General features: G+C 43.1%; 1 protein-coding gene across 1 annotated transcript; it reads right to left on the bottom strand.

The window, feature by feature from the left end:
• On the bottom strand, nucleotides 1-25323 carry LOC311231603 (phosphatidylcholine:ceramide cholinephosphotransferase 2-like; the record flags this gene model as incomplete). Its single annotated transcript, XM_084318231.1, has 5 exons — nucleotides 1-345; nucleotides 7831-7997; nucleotides 15704-15857; nucleotides 24063-24180; nucleotides 24875-25323. 5 exons carry the CDS (start codon nucleotides 25321-25323, stop codon nucleotides 160-162), a joined length of 1074 nt encoding a protein of 357 aa, XP_084174357.1. The 3' UTR covers nucleotides 1-159.
• Between the last annotated feature and the right edge of the window lie 1558 nt (nucleotides 25324-26881).

Raw genomic sequence — 26881 nt, 5'->3', positions numbered from 1 at the left:
ATCTTAATAATATCCTTCATGTAAAGTCACTGAACATGGACTACAATAAATCCTCTCTTCCAGTAGACCGTGAATACTGCACGAATGCCAATCCTTTTATGATGCTCAAGCAACATTTGGGGGAGCGTGCCTCGGCATGGGAGCATGTGGCGAGCGGCGTCACTCCTCCCGTATGCTTTGTACCATGGAGTACTTCTTGCAGGGGTTCTTCAGGCAGGCCGGGGGCCAGGTGATGGGCCAGCTGTAGGAGCAAGGCACCGATGTCTGAACGTTCCTCTCCAGGAAGGTGAACACGGGGTTCCACCAGGTGTTGGTGAGGTAGTTGTTGGGCGAGCATCTCAGCGTCTGTCGGGGAGAAGAGGGACAGTCAGACCGGATGCCCAAACATGGCAGCCCATACAGATTTATTTTATTCTATTTATTTATTGCAAGATAATTTTTTTTTTTAAAGGAACTAAGCAACAAATGAAGCAGATTGTGCAGGTGAGAGTAAAAACCCCTAGAGGCTTATAAAGGTATCTCACCTAATAAACAATACAAACAATAATAAAACAAACAAACAACAACAAAATAACGCATACAATACGCACCAGTAAATAAAACAAGGACATAATAGATAAAAATACAAATATTTAGAAAGAAAAAACATGATTTACTTGTTCTGTTGACTTGTTGCTTGTTATATGACTGCAGAATTAAGAACCATAATATGTTAGTTAGTTGAGGTTTTCAGCTGAACAATATTTTCAAACCTATATGATCTGAGGATGAAGTGTTACGTACTTTGTGTTTGTGATGTATCACGTTCACACTCCAAGTGACTTGGATTGACTTTACAAATAGAACGTTGTTACCGGTATTACCTATTATCTCCTTGTTTGTTTCATTATTGTTTGTATTGTTTATTAGGTGAGTAACCTTTATAAACCTCTAGGAGTTTTTTAATTTCACCTGTACATTTAGTTTCATTTGTTGCTTTTGTTATGGCTGGGCCAGCATTGTGCGCTTCCCAACGGGGGCGCTTTTTGTGCTTTTGGGGTCGCTTACAAACCGTAACAGTTTTGATGTTTTTCTTTTGTTTCATTGTGCAAATAATAAAAAATAAAAAATAAACCTAAATAAATAAATTCAGCGGGCGGCTAAGTGGCGCAGTGGGCAAGGCGCTCGCCACTAACGCAGGAGATGCTGGGTTCGAGCCCAGCTCTCGGCGGTGCTACCAGCTTGGCTGGTCGTTCATACTAACACAATTGGCAGTGTTAGGGGTGGGGATTGGACGTTGTTGTGAAGGGCCAGATTAAACTGAATATATATATGTATCGTTTGATATACTTTGTATATTATTTATATATATACACGGAATATCCCTTTACCTGCGTTCAGACCAGAGTAATATTCGCTCTCCTATTGGACAGCGCCCCCAGGCGCCAGCGCGCAAGCCCCCAACGGCAAGTTCAAAGACAACTGCAGGCATGTCAGAACATGCCCAGAGTCAGCGTAGTAATACGAGACAAGGACTGAGGTTGGGACTAGATATTCACTTAAGTATATATATTGGCGCAGGTGTAAACAGCAGTACCCTTACCCACCTTTACCTAGCATCAACAGATCTACAAAGGTCTTGCAACCATAAATGATCCGATAACCTCTGAAATTCCATTTGTTATGATTGAATTATAATTTATAAAAAGGAATAAAAGAGACAATTGCAACAACTTGAGCTCATAAATAAATTATCATGGTGAAGCACAGAGACAATGCATAATGATCCTTCTTCTCGAGTTAGTCGCACATTTGCAATAAAATCAAACCTTCGTAAACATCTTAATAATATCCTTCATGTAAAGTCACTGAACATGGACTACAATAAATCCTCTCTTCCAGTAGACCGTGAATACTGCACGAATGCCAATCCTTTTATGATGCTCAAGCAACATTTGGGGGAGCGTGCCTCGGCATGGGAGCATGTGGCGAGCGGCGTCACTCCTCCCGTATGCTTTGTACCATGGAGTACTTCTTGCAGGGGTTCTTCAGGCAGGCCGGGGGCCAGGTGATGGGCCAGCTGTAGGAGCAAGGCACCGATGTCTGAACGTTCCTCTCCAGGAAGGTGAACACTGGGTTCCACCAGGTGTTGGTGAGGTAGTTGTTGGGCGAGCATCTCAGCGTCTGTCGGGGAGAAGAGGGACAGTCAGACCGGATGCCCAAACATGGCAGCCCATACAGATTTATTTTATTCTATTTATTTATTGCAAGATAATTTTTTTTTTTAAAGGAACTAAGCAACAAATGAAGCAGATTGTGCAGGTGAGAGTAAAAACCCCTAGAGGCTTATAAAGGTATCTCACCTAATAAACAATACAAACAATAATAAAACAAACAAACAACAACAAAATAACGCATACAATACGCACCAGTAAATAAAACAAGGACATAATAGATAAAAATACAAATATTTAGAAAGAAAAAACATGATTTACTTGTTCTGTTGACTTGTTGCTTGTTATATGACTGCAGAATTAAGAACCATAATATGTTAGTTAGTTGAGGTTTTCAGCTGAACAATATTTTCAAACCTATATGATCTGAGGATGAAGTGTTACGTACTTTGTGTTTGTGATGTATCACGTTCACACTCCAAGTGACTTGGATTGACTTTACAAATAGAACGTTGTTACCGGTATTACCTATTATCTCCTTGTTTGTTTCATTATTGTTTGTATTGTTTATTAGGTGAGTAACCTTTATAAACCTCTAGGAGTTTTTTAATCTCACCTGTACATTTAGTTTCATTTGTTGCTTTTGTTATGGCTGGGCCAGCATTGTGCGCTTCCCAATGGGGGCGCTTTTTGTGCTTTTGGGGTCGCTTACAAACCGTAACAGTTTTGATGTTTTTCTTTTGTTTCATTGTGCAAATAATCAAAAATAAAAAATAAACCTAAATAAATAAATTCAGCGGGCGGCTAAGTGGCGCAGTGGGCAAGGCGCTCGCCACTAACGCAGGACATGCTGGGTTCGAGCCCAGCTCTCGGCGGTGCTACCAGCTTGGCTGGTCGTTCATACTAACACAATTGGCAGTGTTAGGGGTGGGAAAGCTGGTGGGTGGGGATTGGACGTTGTTGTGAAGGGCCAGATTAAACTGAATATATATATGTATCGTTTGATATACTTTGTATATTATTTATATATATACACGGAATATCCCTTTACCTGCGTTCAGACCAGAGTAATATTCGCTCTCCTATTGGACAGCGCCCCCAGGCGCCAGCGCGCAAGCCCCCAACGGCAAGTTCAAAGACAACTGCAGGCATGTCAGAACATGCCCAGAGTCAGCGTAGTAATACGAGACAAGGACTGAGGTTGGGACTAGATATTCACTTAAGTATATATATTGGCGCAGGTGTAAACAGCAGTACCCTTACCCACCTTCACCACGAGTCAACGTGCAGTGAAGTGAGCAACCTTGCATCTAAATAGAGCATTGAGAACCGCGTGCGAATAGAATGTTAAAGTGTCAGAGTTTAATGAAGTAACGTTGAGTTCGACTTAATCTAATGTGAAGTAAATAGTCGATCATTTATTGTATATCGTGCGGCCACAGTTCTTCCGTGTGTAGCATTACCCATCGGTTCGTCGTGTCTTTAGCTAGTGCACTTAACCAGGCTGTGTGGCCTAAATACGTCGCCCACACCCGAGGAGTCCTAGGCGGAGAACCGTTGGACATGTACACAGGAGAATCGGCGCCGGCGATTGCAGAACCATTCCTGGTTGGATTATATTGATTTGGGACGTGACTACCGGAGAAGAGCATCGTTGATTTCCACTATCGTTTGGGATTCAACCTCGTGAGGATTACAACTCGGGCCTGCCTCGTGGACGGGGCTGGCTAGCTGTCATCAATGCTGTCGAGCATCTTGGATTACAATTATTGCTTTTGCTGCTGATCAAGGGAGTTTACAAGCACCGACTCCTGTACCTGGAGTCTCTTTATTCCTCATTGAATCAGACGGAGTACCCGAACATTCCTCTACCCTCCAGGCCTTACACCCCGGAGGGAACCCATTGTCTCCAGTCGGTACCAGTGTTGCCCTATATAATTGCTACTATACAACAGGTGGCGTCAGCTTAGACCCATCGTAGGATTCCTGCTATTCTTAGTGACTTATGCTCTTGACTGACTTTACGTATATTCTTCGCCATACAAGCGCGACCCTAATTCTCATTCTGTAACCTAACGTTGCCTAATAATAATAAATTACCCTCCAATAGTATTTCTGTGTCAATGCCGTGTTCTTGTGGGTGTTCACCATCTATATTTGATGTACTGTCTGGCCAGTAATTAAAGTACATAACTAGCAGTGGTTTAATCTATCACAATCTTTAATACAGTCAGGGTTTTGTAACCCCTCAGTTACAGACGTTGTGGACAGCGACTCCTACAGGTCGGTTGGTGTGCCTGTACAGCAGAATCAGGAAGTAACGGGGGCAGCATGAGCCTCCCACGCGTTACTCCTCGCCACTGAGAGATCGTGCTGTACAGGTGAAAAGATGCGACAGCTGCCTCCTCGGGGACACGTGATGCAAGGCTTGGTCCTCACTGCAGCCGACCAGTGGGAGGCATAGTCTAGCAACGTTCGAGACAGGGGAGGGGAGAATTGAAGGGAGAATTGGCGAGGCGAAATTGGGATGGGAGATACATTTAAAAATAAGGAGAAAAAGTGGATAAAAAAAAAAAAAAATTCAGCCTCTTCAGAGTAGGACTGATGAGTGTTGATTTCAATGCTATTTGACAGCCTTGCTGAAAATAGGAGCAGAGGTAGTCAAAAGCCTGTCAAAACACAGATGTTTCACAGCAAATTAGTATTGTTCACAACCAAATAAATAAATTACGTTAGTTGTTTGGTTGGTTGGTTGGTTGGTTGGTTTGTTAATTGATTGGGAGGGAGACAATATCTAAACCCTGAAGATTGCATGGCTGTTCCGAAATCTGACTACTACAGTAATATGACAAGAAGATCTACGATAGTGTGTAATATCACATTCCCATCAGAAGAATCAATTGAGATATATGGCAACCGCGGCTCTCAGGGATCAAGTCTCTGATGTGTCTCATAACCCCCTATATTCATCTGTGCCATATTAAATTTTTTATGAATATCCATCTTCACCTCACCGCTAAGTGATGGATATGCTGTACCGCCTGAATAGCACATATGAGGTGTCGTTCCTAATTTATGCAAATGACATGTCGTCAGCTTGTGACTGCAACTTGTTCCTGTTTGCGGACGACTCAGCCCTGCTGGTCTCTGACAAGAACAAGTTACAGGTTGAAAAAACCCTCAGCTCGGAACTAGGCAAAATCTGCATATGGCTCGCCGACAACAAACTATCATTACACATGGGCAAAACAGAGTCCATTCTCTTCGGTTCAAATAACAAACTCAGCAAAACAGACGGCTTCTCAGTTACAGTGGGTGACAATATTGTCACAAGGAAAGATGAAATTACCTACCTGGGTTCCATCCTAGAGGCTAATCTTTCCTGTGACAAAATGGCATCCAATGTAATAAAAAAAGTCAATCAACGAACTCGATTCTTGTACCGGATCTCCTCCCTGGTAAACAAGAATACCCTGAAGACTCTGGCACGAGCACTCATTCAAGGGTACTACGACTATGCTTGCACCTCATGGTACCAAAGCACCTCAAAGGCACTAAAAACCAAATTACAAACATCTCAAAACAAACTAGTCAGACTACTGCTTGACCTGACTCCTAGAACCCACCTCACCCCTGCACACTTTGCCAACCTAGGATGGCTTAGAGTAGACAACAGAGTACAGCAACTTGCAATGGGCCTGGTCTACAAGATACACTACACGACCAAGGTACCCATGTACATGTCAAAATACTTCCCAAAGGTCAGTGAATACCACGATCACAACACCAGAGGGAGCTCCACAAATCATGTAAAACCCAGATTCGGCTCAAACAAGGGACTAAACACGTTTTGCAATTATGCCACAACAATGTGGAACGCCCTACCCAAAGCTGTAAAGGAAAGTAAATCACTACCCACCTTCAAAAACACTCTCAAAGAACACCTACGGGAGACTGCAATTCAAAACTGGCCCCTACAAATGTCCTAACCCAGTTGTACAATAAAGACCAAGCATGGCTTTGTCAGTATTCCAATGTACAGCCCCACCCAACCCCACCCCACCTACCCAACCTCCTCCAATGTACAGTTTCCATGTCAAATGTATGTCAGTATTCCAATGTACAGTGTGTCCCCCCCCCTACCCAACCCCCCCCCCCCCCCACCTCCAATGTACAGCCCCACCCCACCTACCCAACCTCCCCCAATGCACAGATTCTATGTCAAATGTATATACTCTTCTTCTGGATTTTTTTAGTATCACAAACAGTACTGTATTTGAAAATCTGGTATGTCATAAATGTATAGATGTAGCAGTACTGTCTATCTGTATGTCATATGTGTCATATGATGAATTGAAAATGGGGGACCCTGATGGAAACAAGACGAAAGTCTTTCTCAGGTCTGCATCCTCTTAACAATTGTATGTATTGAGCTGTACTGTACTGTACCCATTCTGCAATCTGTTAATAAACTTTTCAATCAATTCAATCAATCAATCAATCCTTTATTTGTCCAGCAGAGGGCGCAGACAAACTACCTGAAAATCCATACTGGCCACTCTGAGGCACACGTGTAGAACTATTATGTCATAATAACAATGATTTTCAAAAGTGCAAGTACTAACACCTGGATATTTATGTACTTACAGGGAAGCTACACAGTCAAACCATTTATTTTAAAATGTAAAATGTTGTCAGCTCTCATATTGACTTTTTCCAGGTTCACTTAAAGTAAATCCCCTGGGTAAAATCCAGCCAGCCATCACTCCCTAAGACTGGGGAGAGCTTTAGAGTGCTCTGACGCTTGTAAACACTGTGGTAGGAGCTAGGTTCGTATCCCGCTCTGCTCACAATTCAACTACGGTCTCTTTCACACATACACACACACACACACACACACACGCACACACACACACACACACACACACACACACACACACACACACACACACACACACACACACACACACACACACACACACACACACACACACACACACACACACACACACACACACACACACACACACACACACACACACACACACACACACACACACACACACACATAGACACACACATAGACACACACATACAAACTCTCACTATCTTGTGTATACACACACATTTGCGCAAGCACACACAGACACACACACACACACACACACACACACACAAGGGCGTAGGTTTGGTTTCAACATGGGGGGTCACTAAGCGGGGGGTTTGGTGGTCATCCCTCTAGAGTATCAAACACTTAATTTCCTGCATTCTGGTGTACTTTTATGAGAGGCATGTCTGCAAGGTTGAGATGGTATGATCCTGTAGGGGTGTCTGAGATTGCAGCAGATGACCAGACCGGACCAGGACATATTAGGTGAAACTAACCTCTCTTGCATTGCCTGTTCTGTGTTTGTCAAGTAGGTCATTTGTTATTAGTTATAGCATAACGTCACAACCACAGAGACACACACACACACACACACACACACACACACACACACACACACACACACACACACACACACACACACACACACACACACACACACACACACACACACACACACACACACACACACACACACACACACACACACACACACACACACACACACACACACAAACACACACAGATACACACAAAGAAAGGTCTGGAGCTCGGGTTTAGGGTCGTGACCTGTAAGTTGGCCATGGTGTGGTACCACCAGAAGAGGCGTGAGGTGATAAAATAGGCCACCACCACGTCCACGCTGTAGTGCTCATGTGCCACCAGGATGCACAGCACGCCCACGGCAGCCAGCAGCCAGCACATCAAGTGATACCACCAGAAGGACCGGGGCGAGTCTGGAGAGAGAGGGCAGAGGAAGACAAACAGCCCATCATCAAGTGATACCACCAGAAGGACCTGGGCGAGTCTGGAGAGAGAGGGCAGAGGAAGACAAACAGCCCATCATCAAGTGATACCACCAGAAGGACCTGGGCGAGTCTGGAGAGAGAGGGCAGAGGAAAACAAACAGCCCATCATCAAGTGATACCACCAGAAGGACCTGGGCGAGTCTGGAGAGAGAAGGCAGAGGAAGACAAACAGCCCATCATCAAGTGATACCACCAGAAGGACCTGGGCGAGTCTGGAGAGAGAGGGCAGAGGAAGACAAACAGCACATCAAGTGATACCACCAGAAGGACCTGGGCGAGTCTGGAGAGAGAGAGGGCAGAGGAAGACAAACAGCACATCAAGTGATACCACCAGAAGGACCTGGGCGAGTCTGGAGAGAGAGAGGGCAGAGGAAGACAAACAGCACATCAAGTGATACCACCAGAAGGACCTGGGCGAGTCTGGAGAGAGAGGGCAGAGGAAGACAAACAGCCCATCATCAAGTGATACCACCAGAAGGACCGGGGCGCGTGTAGCCTTTTTACAACGCATCCGCGTTTTCGGCGCTCTGATTGGCCAGGTCATGTGACATGTGCGCCCAATAGCGTGTTTGCCCATTTCCGGTCGAACAGCCTGCAAACTACCTGCCGTTCTATCGCCATGCTCTAAGACAAACTCTAACCTTAACCAACTTCGAAGAGTGCCTAAGCTTAACCAGTGTAGAAACTTGCCGTCCTACGATTGCCGCTCATGTCACATGACCTGGCCAATCAGAGCGCAAAACGGGAACCCGGAAACGCGGATGCGTTGTAAAAAGGCTTCAAGCGATCGGGGCGAGTCTGGAGAGAGAGGGCAGAGGAAGACAGACATCAGTAAGGAAGATGGAGTGATGCTTGGAAGGAGGAGAGTGTCAGGGGGGGGGGGGGGGTGAGCAGGGTTGCACTACATCCATTAGAAGCGTAGATTTGTTCTCCCTGAGGTGAAATCAAAAGGAAATGTCCTATCTTGCTTTTTGCAACAGCGTCGTATTGAATTGAATAGCGGTGGAGGCAGCTGAGAATATTAGTGCCTTCAAATGCTTCTCGGAAATTACGTGTTTACAATTTACGACGAGCACGTGAATGCAGAGGTGTGATGTTTAGGGGCCATTTTGTCAACACACACACGCACACAAATGCTACAAGTCTATTATAGTTGGCTGAAACACTATTTCATAATTTTTTAATTTTAATTTTTGTATCCACTTTTCCTCCCATTTTTCTATATTTTCCTCCCATCCCAATTTCGTATCATCCAATTCAACCCTCCCCTGTCACGGACGCTGTTTCTTGCCTCCCACAAGCCGGCTGCAATGTGGACTAAGTCATACATAGCACAAGTCCCCTCCGGTACTTGAGGTAACAGCAGTCGCATCTTTTCACCTGCGCAGCTCGATCTCTCAGTGGCGAGGAGTAACGCGTGGGAGGCTCACGCTGCCCCCGACACTTCCTGATTCTACTGCGCAGGCGCACCAACCGACCTGTAGGAGTCGCTGTCCACAACGCCCGATCCCCACCCATCAGTTTCCCACCCCCTAATACGGCCAATGTGTATTAGTACGGACGACCAGCTAAACTGAAAGCAAATGTGGAGCGCTGGGCTCGAACTGACGAGCCCAGCGTCTCCAGCATTTCGTGGCGAGTGCCTTGCCCACTACGCCACGTAGCCGCCTTCATAAAACATTTGTAAGGGCATCTCTACAGCGGAACTCTCTGCTAAGACCAATGATGCCTCCCACAAGTCTCTAGGGCAAGTGGTTAATGAGTTATGAAAGGGGGCCAAAGTATAGGGGGCGGAGCTAACCTACACCAATAAAAAACAACTCTCTACTGACTTTAAATGCCGCGTTCACGTTACATGGGAAGAACCGGAAGAACCAGCTTCCGACTGGGAAAAACCATTCACGTCAGCCTCCTAGTGGTAATTCCCACTAGGACATATGGGATTTTTTTTTGACCCCGATATCTCCCACTTCGCGTCACGAATTGCGGAAGTATGGATGTGGGCGTTTCATCGAGTCAACGCGTGAAGGCTTCCTAGTTGTAGCAACGAGATGTCCTCTGGTTCTTCCGCTTCTTCCCACGTAACGTGAACGCGGCATAATGACTCCTTCCACAAGTCTCTAAGACAAATGGTTCATGAGTTATGACAGGGTGTGGTTAAATGATATGGGGTGGGGCTAACCTACATCTACTGAGTCCAATGACTGCCACAAGTCTATAGGACAAGCAGTTAACTAGAAAACTAGAAATCACAGAAAAATGTCCAACAAATATGAAATATGAATTCCTTTCAACGTTTTTTCTTGCAAGTGAAAAGACAAACGGGTAAACGTTTTGATGTAAAAATAAATAAATAAAATAAATCCTAGTTTGTGTAAAAATTGCAGGAGCAGTGGTGCATTTGTTGGAAATTAATCATACATTTTTATCATATTGTATATTGTATGGTAACTCAGTTACTTCTATTCTGCATCGAACATTGTACATATGTCTATACTAAACACTGTGAAACACTGTGACCTCTATTTTTACTTCTATTTTACATGCTATACTATTTTATTTCATACTTATCTTGTCTAGCACAGTCTCTGGAGCGTAAGAGTAAGAAGCATTTTGTATAAAAGTATTCTGTACTTCTGTATGACAACTATTAAAGAAACTTGAACTTGAACTTGATAAACCTAGATTGTTATCTTCATAACAATAAGGCCATAAAAAGATTGTTCTGTGTGCAGAAAGTGACTGCATGCTTTCACACTTCAATGATGGGTTCTCCCCCACCTACGGCTCCACCTTTAACCATGACAATAGGTTGAATGAATGAATGAAAACTTTATTTAACAGATTGCAGAATGGGTAAACCCTTTCACTGCGACAATACAGACGGTTAACCCTTTCACTGCCATACGACAAAGGGTTAACCGTCTGTGTGGTAGTGTGGTAGTGAAAGGTTAACCTTCTGTAGTGTGGTAGTGAAAGGGTTAACTCACCAAGTATCCAAATCCCCCCCCCCCCCAGTAAGTAAATAAAGAAAAAGAAGATGGCAGTTGTGAATGAATGAATGAATGAATGAATGAATGAATGAATGAATGAATGAATGAATGAATGAATGAAAACTTTATTTAACAGATTGCAGAATGGGTACAATACAGTACGGCTCAATACACACAATTGTTAAGGGGATGCAGACCAGAGAAAGACGTTTGTCTTGTTTACATCAGGGTCCCCCATTTTCAATTAATATTGACATTTATGACATACTCAACATACATGACATTTATGGCATAGGGACATACAGGTATTTAGTACTGTTACATTTGTGACATATACGATATTCAAATATACAGTACTGTTACCTATAGATCCTGACAGCGTATTGATTGATTGATTGATTGAAAAGTTTATTAACAGATTGCAGAATGGGTACAGTACAGTACAGCTCAATACATACAATTGTTAAGAGGATGCAGACCTGAGAAAGACTTTCGTCTTGTTTCCATCAGGGTCCCCCATTTTCAATTCATCATATGACACACATGACATACAGATAGACAGTACTGCTACATCTATACATTTATGACATACCAGATTTTCAAATACAGTACTGTTTGTGATACTAAAAAAATCCAGAAGAAGAGTATATACATTTGACATAGAAACTGTGCATTGGGGGAGGTTGGGTAGGTGGGGTGGGGCTGTACATTGGAGGTGGGGGGGGGGGGGGGGGGGGGGGGGGCACTGTACATTGGAATACTGACATACATTTGACATGGAAACTGTACATTGGAGGAGGTTGGGTAGGTGGGGTGGGGTTGGGTGGGGCTGTACATTGGAATAGCCATGCTTGGTCTTTATTGTACAACTGGGTTAGGACATTTGTAGGGGCCAGTTTTGAATTGCAGTCTCCCGTAGGTGTTCTTTGAGAGTGTTTTTGAAGGTGGGTAGTGATTTACATTCCTTTACAGCTTTGGGTAGGGCGTTCCACATTGTTGTGGCATAATTGCGAAACGTGTTTAGTCCCTTGTTTGAGCCAAATCTGGGTTTTACATGATTTGTGGAGCTCCCTCTGGTGTTGTGATCGTGGTATTCACTGACCTTTGGGAAGTATTTTGACATGTACATGGGTACCTTGGTCGTGTAGTGTATGATGGGGAGGGGACTGTACATTAGGAGGGGGTGGGTGGGTGGGAGAGAAATATACATACGGTGGGGAGGAGACTGTACATTCAGTTCAGTTCAAGGGTACAGGGAACTGACACACACGCACAGAGAGAAGACACCCACACATGAGACATGATAGCCATGAACACACACCCACAAATACTTAGGTAAGAGACCTAGACATATCACACTTACACATATCTAAGTAGACTTGGGACCCAGACATAGGGAAAATACTCCCATGCATATTCCAAAAGGTCATTAGGTGAAAGATTGGCGAGCATCATCAGAAATCAGCATGTACATGGGAACATTCTTTTTCCTGTGACCTTTCAGGTAGGCATACATTGAGGGATGGCTCATTCAGTTCGATACAAAATCTTTAATTGAAAATTGTATACAAAAATATCAGTTTTCATCAGTGATCAGCCTAAATTGACCACAAATCTTCTCAAAAAGTTAGAAAATAAACTGCCACACTCCAGGTTTTGAACATTCTAATTCTACTAGTCATGTCTAAAAGGGAAAATTGCTCAAATGATTCCCACACCGTGCACTGAAACCTTCAGTAAAGTAATAGCACAGCACTCCCCATGACGCCACTGGATGTGAGGGGTCACCTGTGGCCGTGGTGCGGACAGGGTCTGCGGGGGCAGCGGTGGCCTAAAGGTTAGAGAAGTTGGCTTGTGAACAGGAAGGTCGCCAGTTCGATCCTCTGGAATGGCAGAAAAAACCTGGGTGGGGAAATGAATGAATCATTCTCTCCCGTAACCTCAATACCAACTGCTGAGGTGCCCTTGAGCAAGGCCCTTAACCCCCAAACTGCTCCAGTGGAACAGTGTCAGACTGTCGGCGGCAGCTCCCAGGTGTGACTGTATGTAACCGTGTGAATATAAAGCAGGGCGTTGCTGAAACGCCCCCGGGGCCACTTCAAAGAGATGGAAATCTCGGGTTAAATAAAGGATAAAAAAGATTTACACCGGGAGAAAAATAAACTCTGGCAGGAGTAAAATCTGACTGGTCGCTTGGTTGCAGCTAACTAATAACAAGTTATTTTACCGCTTTTTTAAAAACAATATATTTATAGAGATTTTAATAATAAAAAGAAAAAACACTGTCAGATTTTAAATAGTATCACCGGCCCCGGCCATCTTTTATATAAACTACCACACTACCACACCCTTTCACTGCAACAATACAGACGGTGAAAGGGTTAACTCACCAAGTATCCAACCCCCCCCCCCCCAGTAAGAAAATAAAGAAAAAGAAGATGGAAGTTGTGAATGAATGAATGAATGAATGAATGAATGAATGAATGAATGAATGAATGAATGAATGAATGAATGAATGAATGAATGAAAACTTTATTTAACAGATTGCAGAATGGGTACAATACAGTACGGCTCAATACAATTGTTAAGGGGATGCAGACCAGAGAAAGACGTTTGTCTTGTTTACATCAGGGTCCCCCATTTTCAATTCACAAATAGTTTTCCCTCATCCCCCCAAACCCCCACCCCTGAGTCCGTATTGTTGTTATTTCCAACCAAAAACACTTTAATTGAAATTGAACAATATACAAATTTAATAATATAATACAATAATACAAAAAGTCGTGTTTACAACTTTTGAACTTCCCAGGAGGACTGGACAGCGACGTACATTTAGATAACAGCCAAGCAGTTTTAAGATGAATGGTTGTCACCGTTTAAGGTGTAATGATCTGTCGCAAGGAACCGCACTCTGAAGTCCCCTGGCAACCCGTGACGAGAACATAAACATTCCCAGATAATAAATTAATCAGATATAACTGGATGATGCTAGCCACCTGGGGTGAGGAGGACTGAGTCATACAGTACAGTGGAGGGGGGGGGGGGGGGGGGGGGGCACGGTTTCAGGCCACACTAAAAATGTCCTCCAATTGATTTCTCTCCAGGACTTATTTTAGGCGCGGCATCCAGAATAACTAATCCTCAGCATTTTCACCGACTGCAGTATGTGAGAGCAGAGCCCAGGCTGTTGGCTTTATCACCTACACCCTGCATTAAAATGTGTAGTTGAATTGTTGTTATTCTAATTCTTTATTGCCCATATTTATTGTAATGTATATTATAACTGATAGAATTATATTGTTTATACTGTTTATTTACATTTATATTATAATTGTATTGCCTATATTTATGTCTTTCTACTATTACAATCAAATCAATATCTAAAACACAAATAAACTAACCTTTGTACTGTCTTTTACTATCATGCACTTTTCACCAAATAATCTTCCTTGCCTATATTAGTACCTACCTAGTACCTACTATACCAGTGGTTCCCAAAGTCGGGGTCGCGACCCAAAGGTGGGCCGCGAGCAGCCACGGGTGGGCCGCGAGATGATTTAAAAAAAATAAAAAAAAATATATTTTTTTTATTTTTTATTTTTTTTATTTTTTATTTTTTTATTTAAATTTTTTTTGTCAGGCCACTGAACTTAGAAGCAGGCCAGGACAGTGTTTCTAGTTGTATTCTAAAATTCTATTCTATTGTATTCTAAAATGTGACTATATGGTTTTATATTAACTTAATAAATAAACAAAAACGAAAAATCTACTTATTTCAACGAACATTTCAAACTAAATAACAGATTATGCACATAAAACGCTGAAAACAACCGAAGCAGCAATAGTATTTTAATGAGGCTATTATTATTATCATTATTATTTTGCAACAAGTTAGCCCTCTCATAAATAGCACATATAAATGAATAACTAACTTGAACTAACTTAATAGGATTGAAGTGATATTTGGCTTAAAAAATCGGTCGCCTGGCAAAAAAAAAAAAAAAAAAAGCCGGACGATGTGCATTGGGCCGCGGCTCTCTGACGCCTTATTTTCTGGGCCCCGGCCTGAAAAGTTTGGGAACCCCTGTACTATACTACTACTCAACACCATAGCACCCACGTTTCAACACTGTTTGATGAACATTGTTACTCAGCTGCCAGAGTTGTACCCTTCCAGCTGACTGTATTACCCTGCCCATACCTGTACCTCCCCTCCCCCCTCCCGCTATGAAACCCTGAATTTCCCCAAGGGGATCAATAAAGGAATATCTTATATTATTCGCTAGTACTTATATTATTATATTTTTCTCAGTCTCTCTCAAATGGAGGTAAGAAGTGCAATCTAACATTATGACTGTTTGCCATAAGTTTATTAGTCAAATCAAATCAAATTGTAAAATCCAATTTGTTTAACCCTTTCACTGCCACACTACCAAAGGGTTAACCCTTTCACTGCGACAATACAGAAGGTTAACCTTTTCACTGCCACACACGACAAAGGGTTAAATTGTTGAACATAAAAGAAAATAAACTTGAAATCAGTAAGGCTGACTTATAGTCGAAACCATCAGCTATAGTTGAATACCTCTCATTTCGAATCGCCAAGATGTTTGAATATCCGTGCCCATCCCTGTTACTCACACTCCTTGATGAACAGGTATGTCAGCGTGAGCATGACGGTGTGTCCACTGTACAGGTAGTCGCCGCACATGAGATGAGAGGCTGTGATGGATAGACCTCCGCCGAAGATCAGCTGGAGAACACGATGGATCTTAGCCTGGGAGTCTCCATGTAGCTGAAAGATAGGAGGACCAGTGGAGAGAAGATATTTACATTTAGTCATTTAGCCAACGCGTTTATCCAAAGCAACTTACAAATTGTGAACAACAAGTCAGCAGAAAGGGTCTCTGGCAAGTGGCAACTAACTAAGGGTCAGTGGCATTGTTTGTCAAATAGTGTCGAGCTGTCGAGTGCTTAGTATTATATTATAGACATATATTAGCATGATAGTAGTATAATAGTAAGGTACAAAATAGTAGAAAAACAGTAAGAAGGTTAGTTTACATTTACATAGATAGACAGAGATGTTGAGAGAGCAGCGGAGTCAAATGGGGAAAAAACACACAAAAAAGCATTCATTATGAGTGTCATGTCTGTGAGCTGCCACTAGAGGCATAGTGGCTAAACGTGAGTGACTGAATGTACTGTATGAATGTGTGGGTGACAGGGTGAGTTAGTGACGTTAACAGTCCATGAGGTGCTTCACATCTAAAATTACCCTATTATGAAAAAAAAAAAAAAAAATACTGTAGTCAATGGCGAGAGACCATTTGTTTTTAAATCCAGTTTGAGTTGTGCCATGAATTACACATATGACGTTTGTCAGTTTAAAGGATAATGTTGTAAGCAGTGGCGGCTGGTCAATAGACACAGCAGACGGAGTCACGGGGAGTGTCATTTAGCAAAATGGAGAGAAGAACATTGAGCAAGAGAAGCTCAGAGTCAAAGAGTTTGGACCTGATCCGAGTCAAAGAGCTTGAGGCTGATCAGAGTCAAAGAGCTTGAGGCTGATCAGAGTCAAAGAGCTTGAGGCTGATCAGAGTCAAAGAGCTTGAGGCTGATCAGAGTCAAAGAGCTTGAAGGCTGATCAGAGTCAAAGAGCTTGAGGCTGATCAGAGTCAAAGAGCTTGAGGCTGATCAGAGTCAAAGAGCTTGAGGCTGATCAGCCGGACATGGTAATTCAACAGCAGTCAGAAGACAGAGGAAGACAAGACACTCAAACAGGTTCCACTGATTCAAAGCATGTTTTAGAAAAAGCAAAAAAGCATGAAAAAACTAGGATCCACATAGAAAATACAATGGAACTATCCACGTTTGGGAACGTAAAACAGTGCTGCTCAGCTTGATGAAAGCTAGAGCAGTGGTTCCCAAAGTCGGGGTCACGGGAGGGCCGCGAGCTGATTTCCAAAAAATAAAAAATAAAAGAATTTTTTTTTCATGCCACTGAACTTAGAAGCAGGCCAGGACAGTGTTTCTAGTTGTATTCTAAAATTATATTCTATTGTATTCTAAAATGTGACTATATGGTTTTATATTAACTTAATAAATAAACAAAAACGAAAAATCTACTTATTTCAACGAACATTTCAAACTAAATAACAGATTATGCACATAAAACGCTGAAAACAACCGAAGCAACAATAGTATTTTAATGAGGCTATTATTATTATCATTATTATTTTGCAACAAGTTAGCCCTCTCATAAATAGCACATATAAATGAATAACTAACTTGAACTAACTTAATAGGATTGAAGTGATATTTGGCTAAAAAAATCGGTCGCCTGGCAAAAAAAAAGAAAAAAAAAAGCCTGACGATGTGCATTGGGCCGCGGCTCTCTGACGCCTTATTTTCTGGGTCCCGGCCGCGTGAATATTTTAGGCAACCAACTTGTGTTTAGCGTTTCTCTGATTGGCCACTACTTCAGTGGCCAATCAGTGTTATAGCTTGCGCAAGCTATAACACTGAAGAAGGAATACATAATTCCGAAACATGTTTGTTTCAGGTCTGGCTTCACTGCTTCTTTTATCTAAGACAAACTCTAACCTTAACCAGCTCCTTAACAGCGCCTAAACTTAACCCTTCTAACCTTAACCAACTCCGAAAAATGCCTAACCTTAACCTTAACCTTAACCAACTCCGAAACAATGCCTAACCTTAACCTTAACCATAACCAACTCCGAAAGAATATTGCCATTCTCTAAGACAAACTCTAACCTTAACCAGCTCCTTAACAGTGCCTAAACTTAACCCTTCTAACCTTAACCAACTCCGAAACAATGCCTAACCTTAACCTTAACCAACTCCGAAACAATGCTTAAAGTTAACATGCCTAAACGTAACCGGCGAAAGAATGCACATAAAAAAAAAAAAAAAAATTGAAGGGAATCGAACTTGTCACCAACGGACCACAGGATCCACAGCAAGGCGGCGCTACCAGTTGAGCTAGTTGTCAATGTTAAAAGAGGGGGGATTACTGCTACATAATGCTGCCGCGACAGAGCTCCGCTCTGCTCTGCTGCTGCCGCGTCGCCGCGGGGGCGTGGCTAGACGCAAGTTGGGCGTGGCTAGACACAAGTTGGTTGCCTTTAATATTTAGGCGTCCCGGCCGCGTGAATATTAAAGGCAACCAACTTGTGTTCAGCTTTTCTCTGATTGGCCGCGCCCCCCCGCCCCCACGCGCAGGCAAGCGTAGCCGTCCCACGTCCCAAATGAAATCCAAAGAGCAAGTGCGGCAGCGCGGCAGCGCGGGCAACCAACTTGTGTAGTGTTGGGCTGCTGTTCCAACGCACTTGTGTTGGGCTGCGGTAGCAGTGGAGCGCTGCTGACTGATTATTATGTTTCGCGTTTTTAACAACCAAAGTTAGATTCACTCGTCACTGTACATGTATAAACAAAGCCCATACAGTTATGAAATAATAAACACTGACTATCTGACTCTTACTAATAAACACTGTGTTAGGACTATAAACACTGTTAGGACTATCTGACTCTTAATAATAAACACTGTTACAGACTAGTGTTAGGACTATCTCGATTCACGCGTCACTACTGTAACTAGAAACTCTGGGTGTCACTGTACATCAGTAACGTTATTTCGCGTTTTTAACGTCAGCGGGGCGATGCGGTGGTTAGTCCCCGGCTTCCGTGCACCGCCGCCGGCTCTACTCGGTCCAGCTCCAGCAGCAGCGACCGTGCTCCGTTGTAGAACGAAGCCCTTCAATGACAGAGCTCTCATATTTTGCGAATGCATAAACTATATCTTAAATTGTGGCTATGTGTCTAATATGGCTGTCGCTTATCAATGACTTCGCGACAGCCATATTAGACACATAGCCATAATTTAAGATATAGTTTATGCATTCGCAAATATGAGAGCTCTCTCATTGAAGTGGGTGGTGGCAGTGTAACAGCGTTCACCCTGATGTAAAGTAGCGATTTTTATTGTTTTGTCATGACAACCCAATTACATAATCCAACATATGTGTAAAGAAACAACATATTCCAGTTAACGGTATATTTTTTAATGATTCATTACGGTATAAATTAGGTTAACTGGAGCTGTGGAGGCTGCTTGTTGAAGAGCCAGCGGGGCGACGCGGTTGTTTTTTCCCCGGCTTGCGTGCGCCGCCCGCGGCTTGACTCGGTTCAGCGTTCACCCTGATGTAAAGTAGCGATTTTTATTGTTTTGTCATGAAAACCCAATTACATAATCCAACATATGTGTAAAGAAACAACATATTCCAGTTAACGGTATATTTTTTTATGATTCATTACGGTATAAATTAGGTTAACTGGAGCTGTGGAGGCTGCTTGTTGAAGAGCCAGCGGGGCGACGCGGTTGTTTTTCCCCGGCTTCCGTGTGCCGCCCGCGGCTTGACTCGGTTCAGCTCCAGCAGCAGCAGCGGCCGTTCCTCCGTTGTAGGAAGCCCTTCAATGACAAGCGCTCTCATATTTAGCGAATGCATAAACTATATCTTAAATTATGGCTATGTGTCTAATATGGCTGTCGCTTATCAATGACTTCGCGACAGCCATATTAGACACATCGCCATAATTTAAGATATAGTTTATGCATTCGCAAATATGAGAGCTCTGTCATTGAAGTGGGTGGTGGCAGCTTACTAACAGTAGCGATTTTTATTGTTTTGTCATGACCAAACATAATCCCAACATAGATAGGAGGTGTACTGTATGTCAAATGTCGGTCATGTGGTGGAAGTGTTTAGTACAGTCACACAACAGAACACCGCTGTAGAGTACAGTCACACAACAGAACACCGCTGGTTCGACTAGCGCTTTTGCCGCGTCTCTCTTTGCGCGAGGGCGTGTGCTAGTGGATTGATTGATTGGCCGTGTGGCCAATCAGAGAAACGCTGAACGAAAAGCTGAACACAAGTTGGTTGCCTTTAATATTCACGCGTCCCGGCCTGAAAAGTTTGGGAACCCCTGAGCTAGAGGATAGGAATCTGTAAGCATAATGAGGAGGTTGACAAAAACAGTTCTGTCTAAAATAGACTGTGTCAAGTTCTGTGGTGCATTTGAGCCACATCTACAGTGGCCTGCATGGCCGTAATGAAAACTCCTGTTGGTTTTTAGAGGATTTGTGGATTCTTTTTAGAACCACTAGATGCACAACAACTGCTACTGTGTTTAAGGGAACCTCTGAGGCAGTACAGAATGAACTCCTTGACTGCATGCTCTCAGTTTTGAGAGAGTGCACCAATCAAGAAATCAGGAGTGCAGACTTTGTCTCCATCCAGGCTGATGAAACAACGGACATTTCCACTCAGCTGGTGCTTGTGATCCACTACATCAACAAGGCCCAGGATGTGCAAGAGGCCTGACTTTAACCATAGAGTGGTTGAGAAAGGAGAGAGGGCAAAATGTATGTACAAAAAGTAAAGCAGAGGTGTAATCATACAGAATGACAGTTACTGATTTGGCCTCTAAAGAGGCATTTGATCTCAGGCAGAATCACAGGACATTGTAAATGTTTGACAAGGCTTTGACTTGAAGAATTATTTAGTTTGCAGGTTTAATTAGTTAATGATAGTAGATTGCACCTATTACTGTGAATTTGTGAAGTTTTATGAAACCTTAATGAATGACTAGCTTGTTTGGTGTGGTCTGCTGTTCTCAGAAAGGAATGCTTGTTTCTTTTTCCTTTTTTCTTTAGTAAGCTATGTTTAATTATATGCTACCACTGCTGGTTATGCCGGGTCTTTAAAGAGCTGAAACCTGAAAACACGCTAGTACTGTTTTACTCACTGTCTACATAAACATTTAGATATTGGATACTGCTGCTATTGAACCTGGACTGCTACATACTGTACCCAATGTGCAATACTGTTGTGTACACTTTTACACACAAATCCTCGTATAAACCTTTTATTTTATTCCTCATCCCACTCAGCCCTCTTTCGAATTTGGTTAAGGTTAGAGTTTGGAATCAGGGCTGGTGGTCTATCGCCCTGCTCTAAAGACAAACTCTAACCTTAACCAACTTCGAAAGAGGGCCTAAACTTAACCAGTTGGAAACCAGGCGGACAGTAATAAAATGTGCTGTTTCCGACTGGTTAAGTTTAGTCAAGTCAAGTCAAGTCAAGAGTTTTAATTGTCACGGCATACAGGTATACAATGAAATGCGGCTGGTCTTGCCCGCGACGATGTGCAATACAGTGGTACAACATATAATAGAATCCAATAAAAATACAGTGGTACAACATATAATAGAATCCAATAAAAACAACAGTGCAATAAACAGGTAACATGGTGTGCCATCTCGGTATCTGTACATAGTATTTACAGAGCATATAGGACATGCTAGGTAGCTTTAGTAGTGCAATACACTGTTCCTGTTGTTTTACTAATTTAAAGTGGCCTTTCCTCTGGCCATAAGTGTGCGTGTGTGCGGCATGAGTGTTAAAGTGGCTGCTAGTGTGTGAGCGTGCTCAGCGTGCGTGTCTTGTGTGTGCTTGTGTGTGCTTGTGTGTGGATAGTTCAGTTTCTGTGTCTCTCAATGTTCATTGTTCAAGGCTCTGATGGCCTGGGGGAAGAAGCTTAGCCTAAGCCTCTCCGTCCTAGTAGCTGGGGTTCACAGGCGTCTGCCTGACCTCAGCAGCTGGAACAGGCTGTTATTGGGGTGGTGGGGGTCTTTCATTATCCTGCAGGCTCTGGATTTGCACCTCTTGTTGTATAGAGCCTGCAGGGGAGGTAGCGCAATACCCGTGGTACGCTCGGCTGAGCGCACCACTCTCTGTAGGGCCTTCTTGTCCTGTGCCGTGCTGTTCCCATACCAGGCAGTGATGTTTCCGGTCAAGATGCTCTCTACAGCTCCTGAGTAGAAGGACTGTAGTATCTTCCCCGATACTCTGAACTTCCTTAACTGTCTCAGGTGGTAGAGGCGCTGCTTCGCTTTCTTTACTACTGTGTCTATGTGTGTTGACCATGTCAGATCCTCTGAGATGTGGACCCCCAGGTTTAGGCCCTCTTTCGAAGTTGGTTATGGTTAGAGTTTGGAATCAGGGCTGGTGGTCTATCGCCCTGCTCTAAAGACAAACTCTAACCTTAACCAACTTCGAAAGAGTGCCTAAACTTAACCAGTTGGAAACAAGGCGTACAGTAATACAATTTGCAATCAATCAATCAATCAATTCAATAGTCCAAGCTCACTTAAAACAGCGCACCTCCCAGCTGCTTCTATAGAAAGTAGCCAAGTAGGTAAAAAATAATTATTTGCAATTAATCAATCAATTCACGCGATTTTCATTTTGTTCCACAATGACTCATGACCCATCAATTACATCATCCAACATTGTTTAAGCAACTAAGACATTCGCCGTGACAGAATCGTTTTTCATTTAGTCTTTATGACCCTATCACCATTATCCTTTCGTAATGTTTCTTGTCCGGCTTGTCCGCCATCTTGCTTTAATTCCTAAAACCACGAACGCGCATTGATAGTGATGCGGTTGTGGGCGGGTCCTGGGACCAAGAGCGTTGGGTTATGAAAAATACCCACGTGTAAGTTGACTGTTTCAGCCAATCAGAATCGAGAAATTTGCATGCCGTTGTATAAAAGCAAATTAGCTAATGTTAGCTAAAATTATCAATAGATTTTGATCCTATAACTTATCGTTAGCTAGCTGAAAATTACATTTTTAAATTGACAAACATCATAATGTGTAATTCATGGCACAATTAAAACGGGATCAAAAAATAATTGGTCCCCATTGACTACCGTTCATATTTATTCCAAAATAGGGTCCTATGTGGGTCCAGCGGAAGGGGGGGGAGCTCGCCTCTCTATAGACTTCTCACGTGTGTTGTAATTCTTCTGCCTAAACAAGGGAGGGCGGCTCCTTTATGGGAAAATGGATGGGTTACTAAACTAGCTTCGTCTCTGGTTCACACAGGCTCTTTACCTTGAACAAGGTCTTCTAATATTGATTTATCTTTCTGCTAAGGTAGGGGATTTTAAATTTCGAAGGAGAAATAAAAGAAAAAAGGCAAAATTGCTAATCAAAACTAGCTTAGAATTTACCAGCTCCAATGCATTCTCGTAGTGCGGAGCGTAACAAAATGATCTGTTCATTTAGTGTTAGCAATGTGGCTCTAAATTCGGCTAGTTAGCAAAACATATTATCTTCCTGTAAAACGTCACTTTACCTCTCGCAACAAAATGCAGTTAAAGGACAAAATTACTGGTAAATGAGAAAGAATGTACATTTTCACCATAGTCCAAAAAAAAGGAAACCAGAGCTTTTGCATTTCTTTGTAAAAATTACGACAACACAGGTCTAATGAGTTGTGCCACAGAATACCTTGAATATAGCAAGAGAGTTGGGGAGGATATCAATTAGGGGCATCATAGTTGAATGGACTAAATCGGCACAATAGGACCAATTTGTTGCTTTTACTTAGCCCACTGAAGATGTTCCACTCATCAGAAGTACAGACGGTTTCACATGTATTCCGTTTCTAGGGCAACAGCTTGGACCCAAAGAAATGAAACCTGTCGGTTATTGCATCGGCAAACACCCCGACGTGAAATAAACGTGGGTCCTTAGAATGGTATTGCTGTCACTTTGAAACCATCTCTTTGAAACAAGAGAGTTCAATTTCATGGCCATTCTCCAACAAAACCAGCATTCAGTGCCCCAGTCTCTCTGCTTCCTCTCAGCCTTCTGCACAGCACCACGCAGGAAACAACTGCTAGGGGGAACATATTTGTGATCAAACTCATGATGCACCTTAATATTGTTGGTGTCCTCAGGCAGTAGAAATAAAATAAAAAAATAAAAATGTATTTCTGTTCCTGTGTTTTTTCTCTCGAGCGCGGCTGTGCAATATGAGTTCGAGAGGATGGCGTGACAACAGGAGCACATGGAAGAGTGATCACAGCTGATGCCTGCTCTGAGGCTGGCGTGGAACTCACCTTAGGGGCACAAGTTATGTGCATGCCAGGTACAGGCAGGGTAGTGATGTACATGGTGACGCAGCGGTACAGGTACAGAGTGCCGATCAGGAAGAAAAACCGCCGGCTTGCTATCGACCTGCAAACCAGAGAACCAATGATGGACCGAGTGCATGAAGATGACGGCCTCCTGGTTTTTAGAGGAAGCTCCAAGATGCATTTCTTCCCATTTATTTTTCTACCCTGAATAGAGGCCTTGCACGGAATGTTTGTGTAGTTGTGTTTCTTCCAACATGGCTGCCTGTAACCATCGGTAACCACTTTCAAAGAAAATGTTGCTCATTTCTGTGCAGTGGTAGAGTAGGTAAAACACATTGTGACTTGTTCACAAGATCCAGTGATAAGACACCAAATTGTTATTTTTGTTGATATATTTTTCACATATCAACACATAGGAACCGTTGTTTTGCACATAGCAACCGCTGTCTCTTCCATTGCCATGTACAAAACAGTGGTTGCTAGAAGCATTCCGTGCAAGGCCTCTATTGGAAGTCGCTATCTTTAGATGCTCGGTCGATTGTAGTTTTATTACATAAGAGCATTGACCAGATGGATCACACTGTAACGCAATCAGTTGACTATTTCAATGGGGGAAATACACAGAGAGATTGTTTTATGTAATCCAATGTCTGGCTGATTTTCTTTCAGCTGTTTTTTTTAACCAGAAATATAAACAGTTTGAGCAGATACACTGAAAGCATGTTAATCAAATCAAATAAAAAAAATGTCTTCCCTTTGGCCACGACTGAACAGATCACGCCGAAGTGTCTTACTTGTATCTGAAGAAGAACAGCTGCACTGTCCAGATGACCACCAACACCATCCCATTGATCTCCGTCACTGTAAACGCCCACTTGACCCGGTCAATGTAGTCTAAGAATTTGTCAGGCAGGGGTGGGGTGCTCTCTTTAGACGGGACCCTCTCGTGAACCACCGTGATCACGACCGTGGTCAGGACCAGGTTGAAGGCGGCGTAGAAGAGCGCTATAGCCGTCTTCCACCACTCCATGGGCAGCCGGTTGATCTTGGACTCAGGTACAGAGATTTTGACGTAGTCCCTGTGTCGCCCGATGGCCTTCCGGAAGCCCCGCTTGACGTCGTCCGTGCCAGGGGTGTGGGCGGGGCAGTCTTTACCGCCGTTGGGGAGAGGCCCATCCTCCATGCCCGGGTTCAGGTCGGCAGAGGAAGGGTCCCTCTCGCCCAGGAGCTCTGGAGATGCCATGAGTACTTCTGTCTACCCATGAAGCCTGCTCCTCCGGGCCAAGAGAAACCGCGGCTGCTCCTGATGTCTTTGGCTCGGACTGTCGTGAGAGAAGAGAAGCAGAACTTAGCTTTTGGTACACCAGCAGAAGCTACATTTCAAATACATTGTCAAAACATAATTCATAGCTATAATTTGAGGGACAATGACAGGTTTTTGTATTTAAATCCGTGGAGTGAAACTGTGGAACAGTCTGAATGTGGAGCTAAAGCAATGAACCCAAACATGAACCAGTTTAAAAAGAGGTTTATGGACATGATTTTCACGAGGCACAGGGATGAAGAAGGGCTTTGACAATCACCAGGGCCCTCATTCATCAATGTGTGCGTAGAACATGTTCTATTTCCACACGTAAGCACGGAATGTAGAACTAGTGTACGCACAGGGAAGTCGGGATTCATCACACGTGCGTACGCAGGCTCTATGCTCCTCCGTGTTGATGAATACCACTTTGTTCTACCGTCAATGCTCGTGCATGATTATCCATATATGGTCATGAAAGTGAGGAAACACCCCCCATGGGATGTGAAATAATGGACTGACCCGAGCGGAACTCTGAGAAACTCCACGGAGAAATGTTCACTGCTGTCGCGTATTATGGGATAAATAAAAGGCGGACTTGTAAACGGTGATGTCAGATATCAACGGCTCCCTAAGACCATTGCTGCAATTCTGCCTGGACAGCTCAAAATACTAATAAAGACCGTTCGTTGACCACTGTTTGGCGTTGGTTGTGTGTCATTATAACCGTGCTGTAATATGAATGCCTTTATTAGTTGTGTTCGATTGGCTATATGATTTTTAGAGGCATCTATTTTGTTGTCGGCTAATAAAGACCGCGCTGGAATATGACTGCCTTTTCCCATGTTGTTTGATTAATACCCAGGGATTAAAGTTCTCCTCAATTTGATTCCAAATCGCGATGGATCTCCCGTCAATTTTCTACCTGCTGCATATGATTTCTAGAGGCATACTACAATCTATTTTGATGTCAGTATTGGGTAGCCTATATAAACAATAATAGAGAGCATATACAAGAACAATGAATCTCACTGCATGTATGATGTAGCCTGCCTTTCAATACATGAACTTGAATTCCATCATGTTTGTGTGCGGGACTCACAAGGCTGTTGTCACAATGGGTGGTACCGGTACAGTAATAATTACAGTCCACACAATATCACGATCCATGCCATAGCCTATGTTCTATTAGGACATGATCTGTGACGACAAATGTTCTAGAATGTTTGAAGATATCATACTCTGACAGCATGCCTATGATCAACAAAAACGCGAACTTGAATCCCATCATATACATAGTCTGTCCACTATCTGGTGTCATTGCAATGCGTTTTCTATTCTTTCTTATACAGTAAAAAGGGGGAAGAACACTATATTCATATGACTTGTATTCTGCTTACAGCTTCGAAATTCCACTTGTTTCGTTTAACGTAAAGCCTTTTAAATATAATCAAAACGTTCCCGTGTTTCTGCGGTCTGCGCAAAATAATAACGAGTT

Source organism: Notolepis coatsorum, assembly GCF_963971535.1.
Source record: "Notolepis coatsorum genome assembly, chromosome: 7".
Classification (NCBI taxonomy): Eukaryota; Metazoa; Chordata; class Actinopteri; order Aulopiformes; family Paralepididae; genus Notolepis; species Notolepis coatsorum.
Note: the sequence above shows the minus strand (reverse complement) of the source record. Positions and strands in the feature narration are given on the sequence as shown.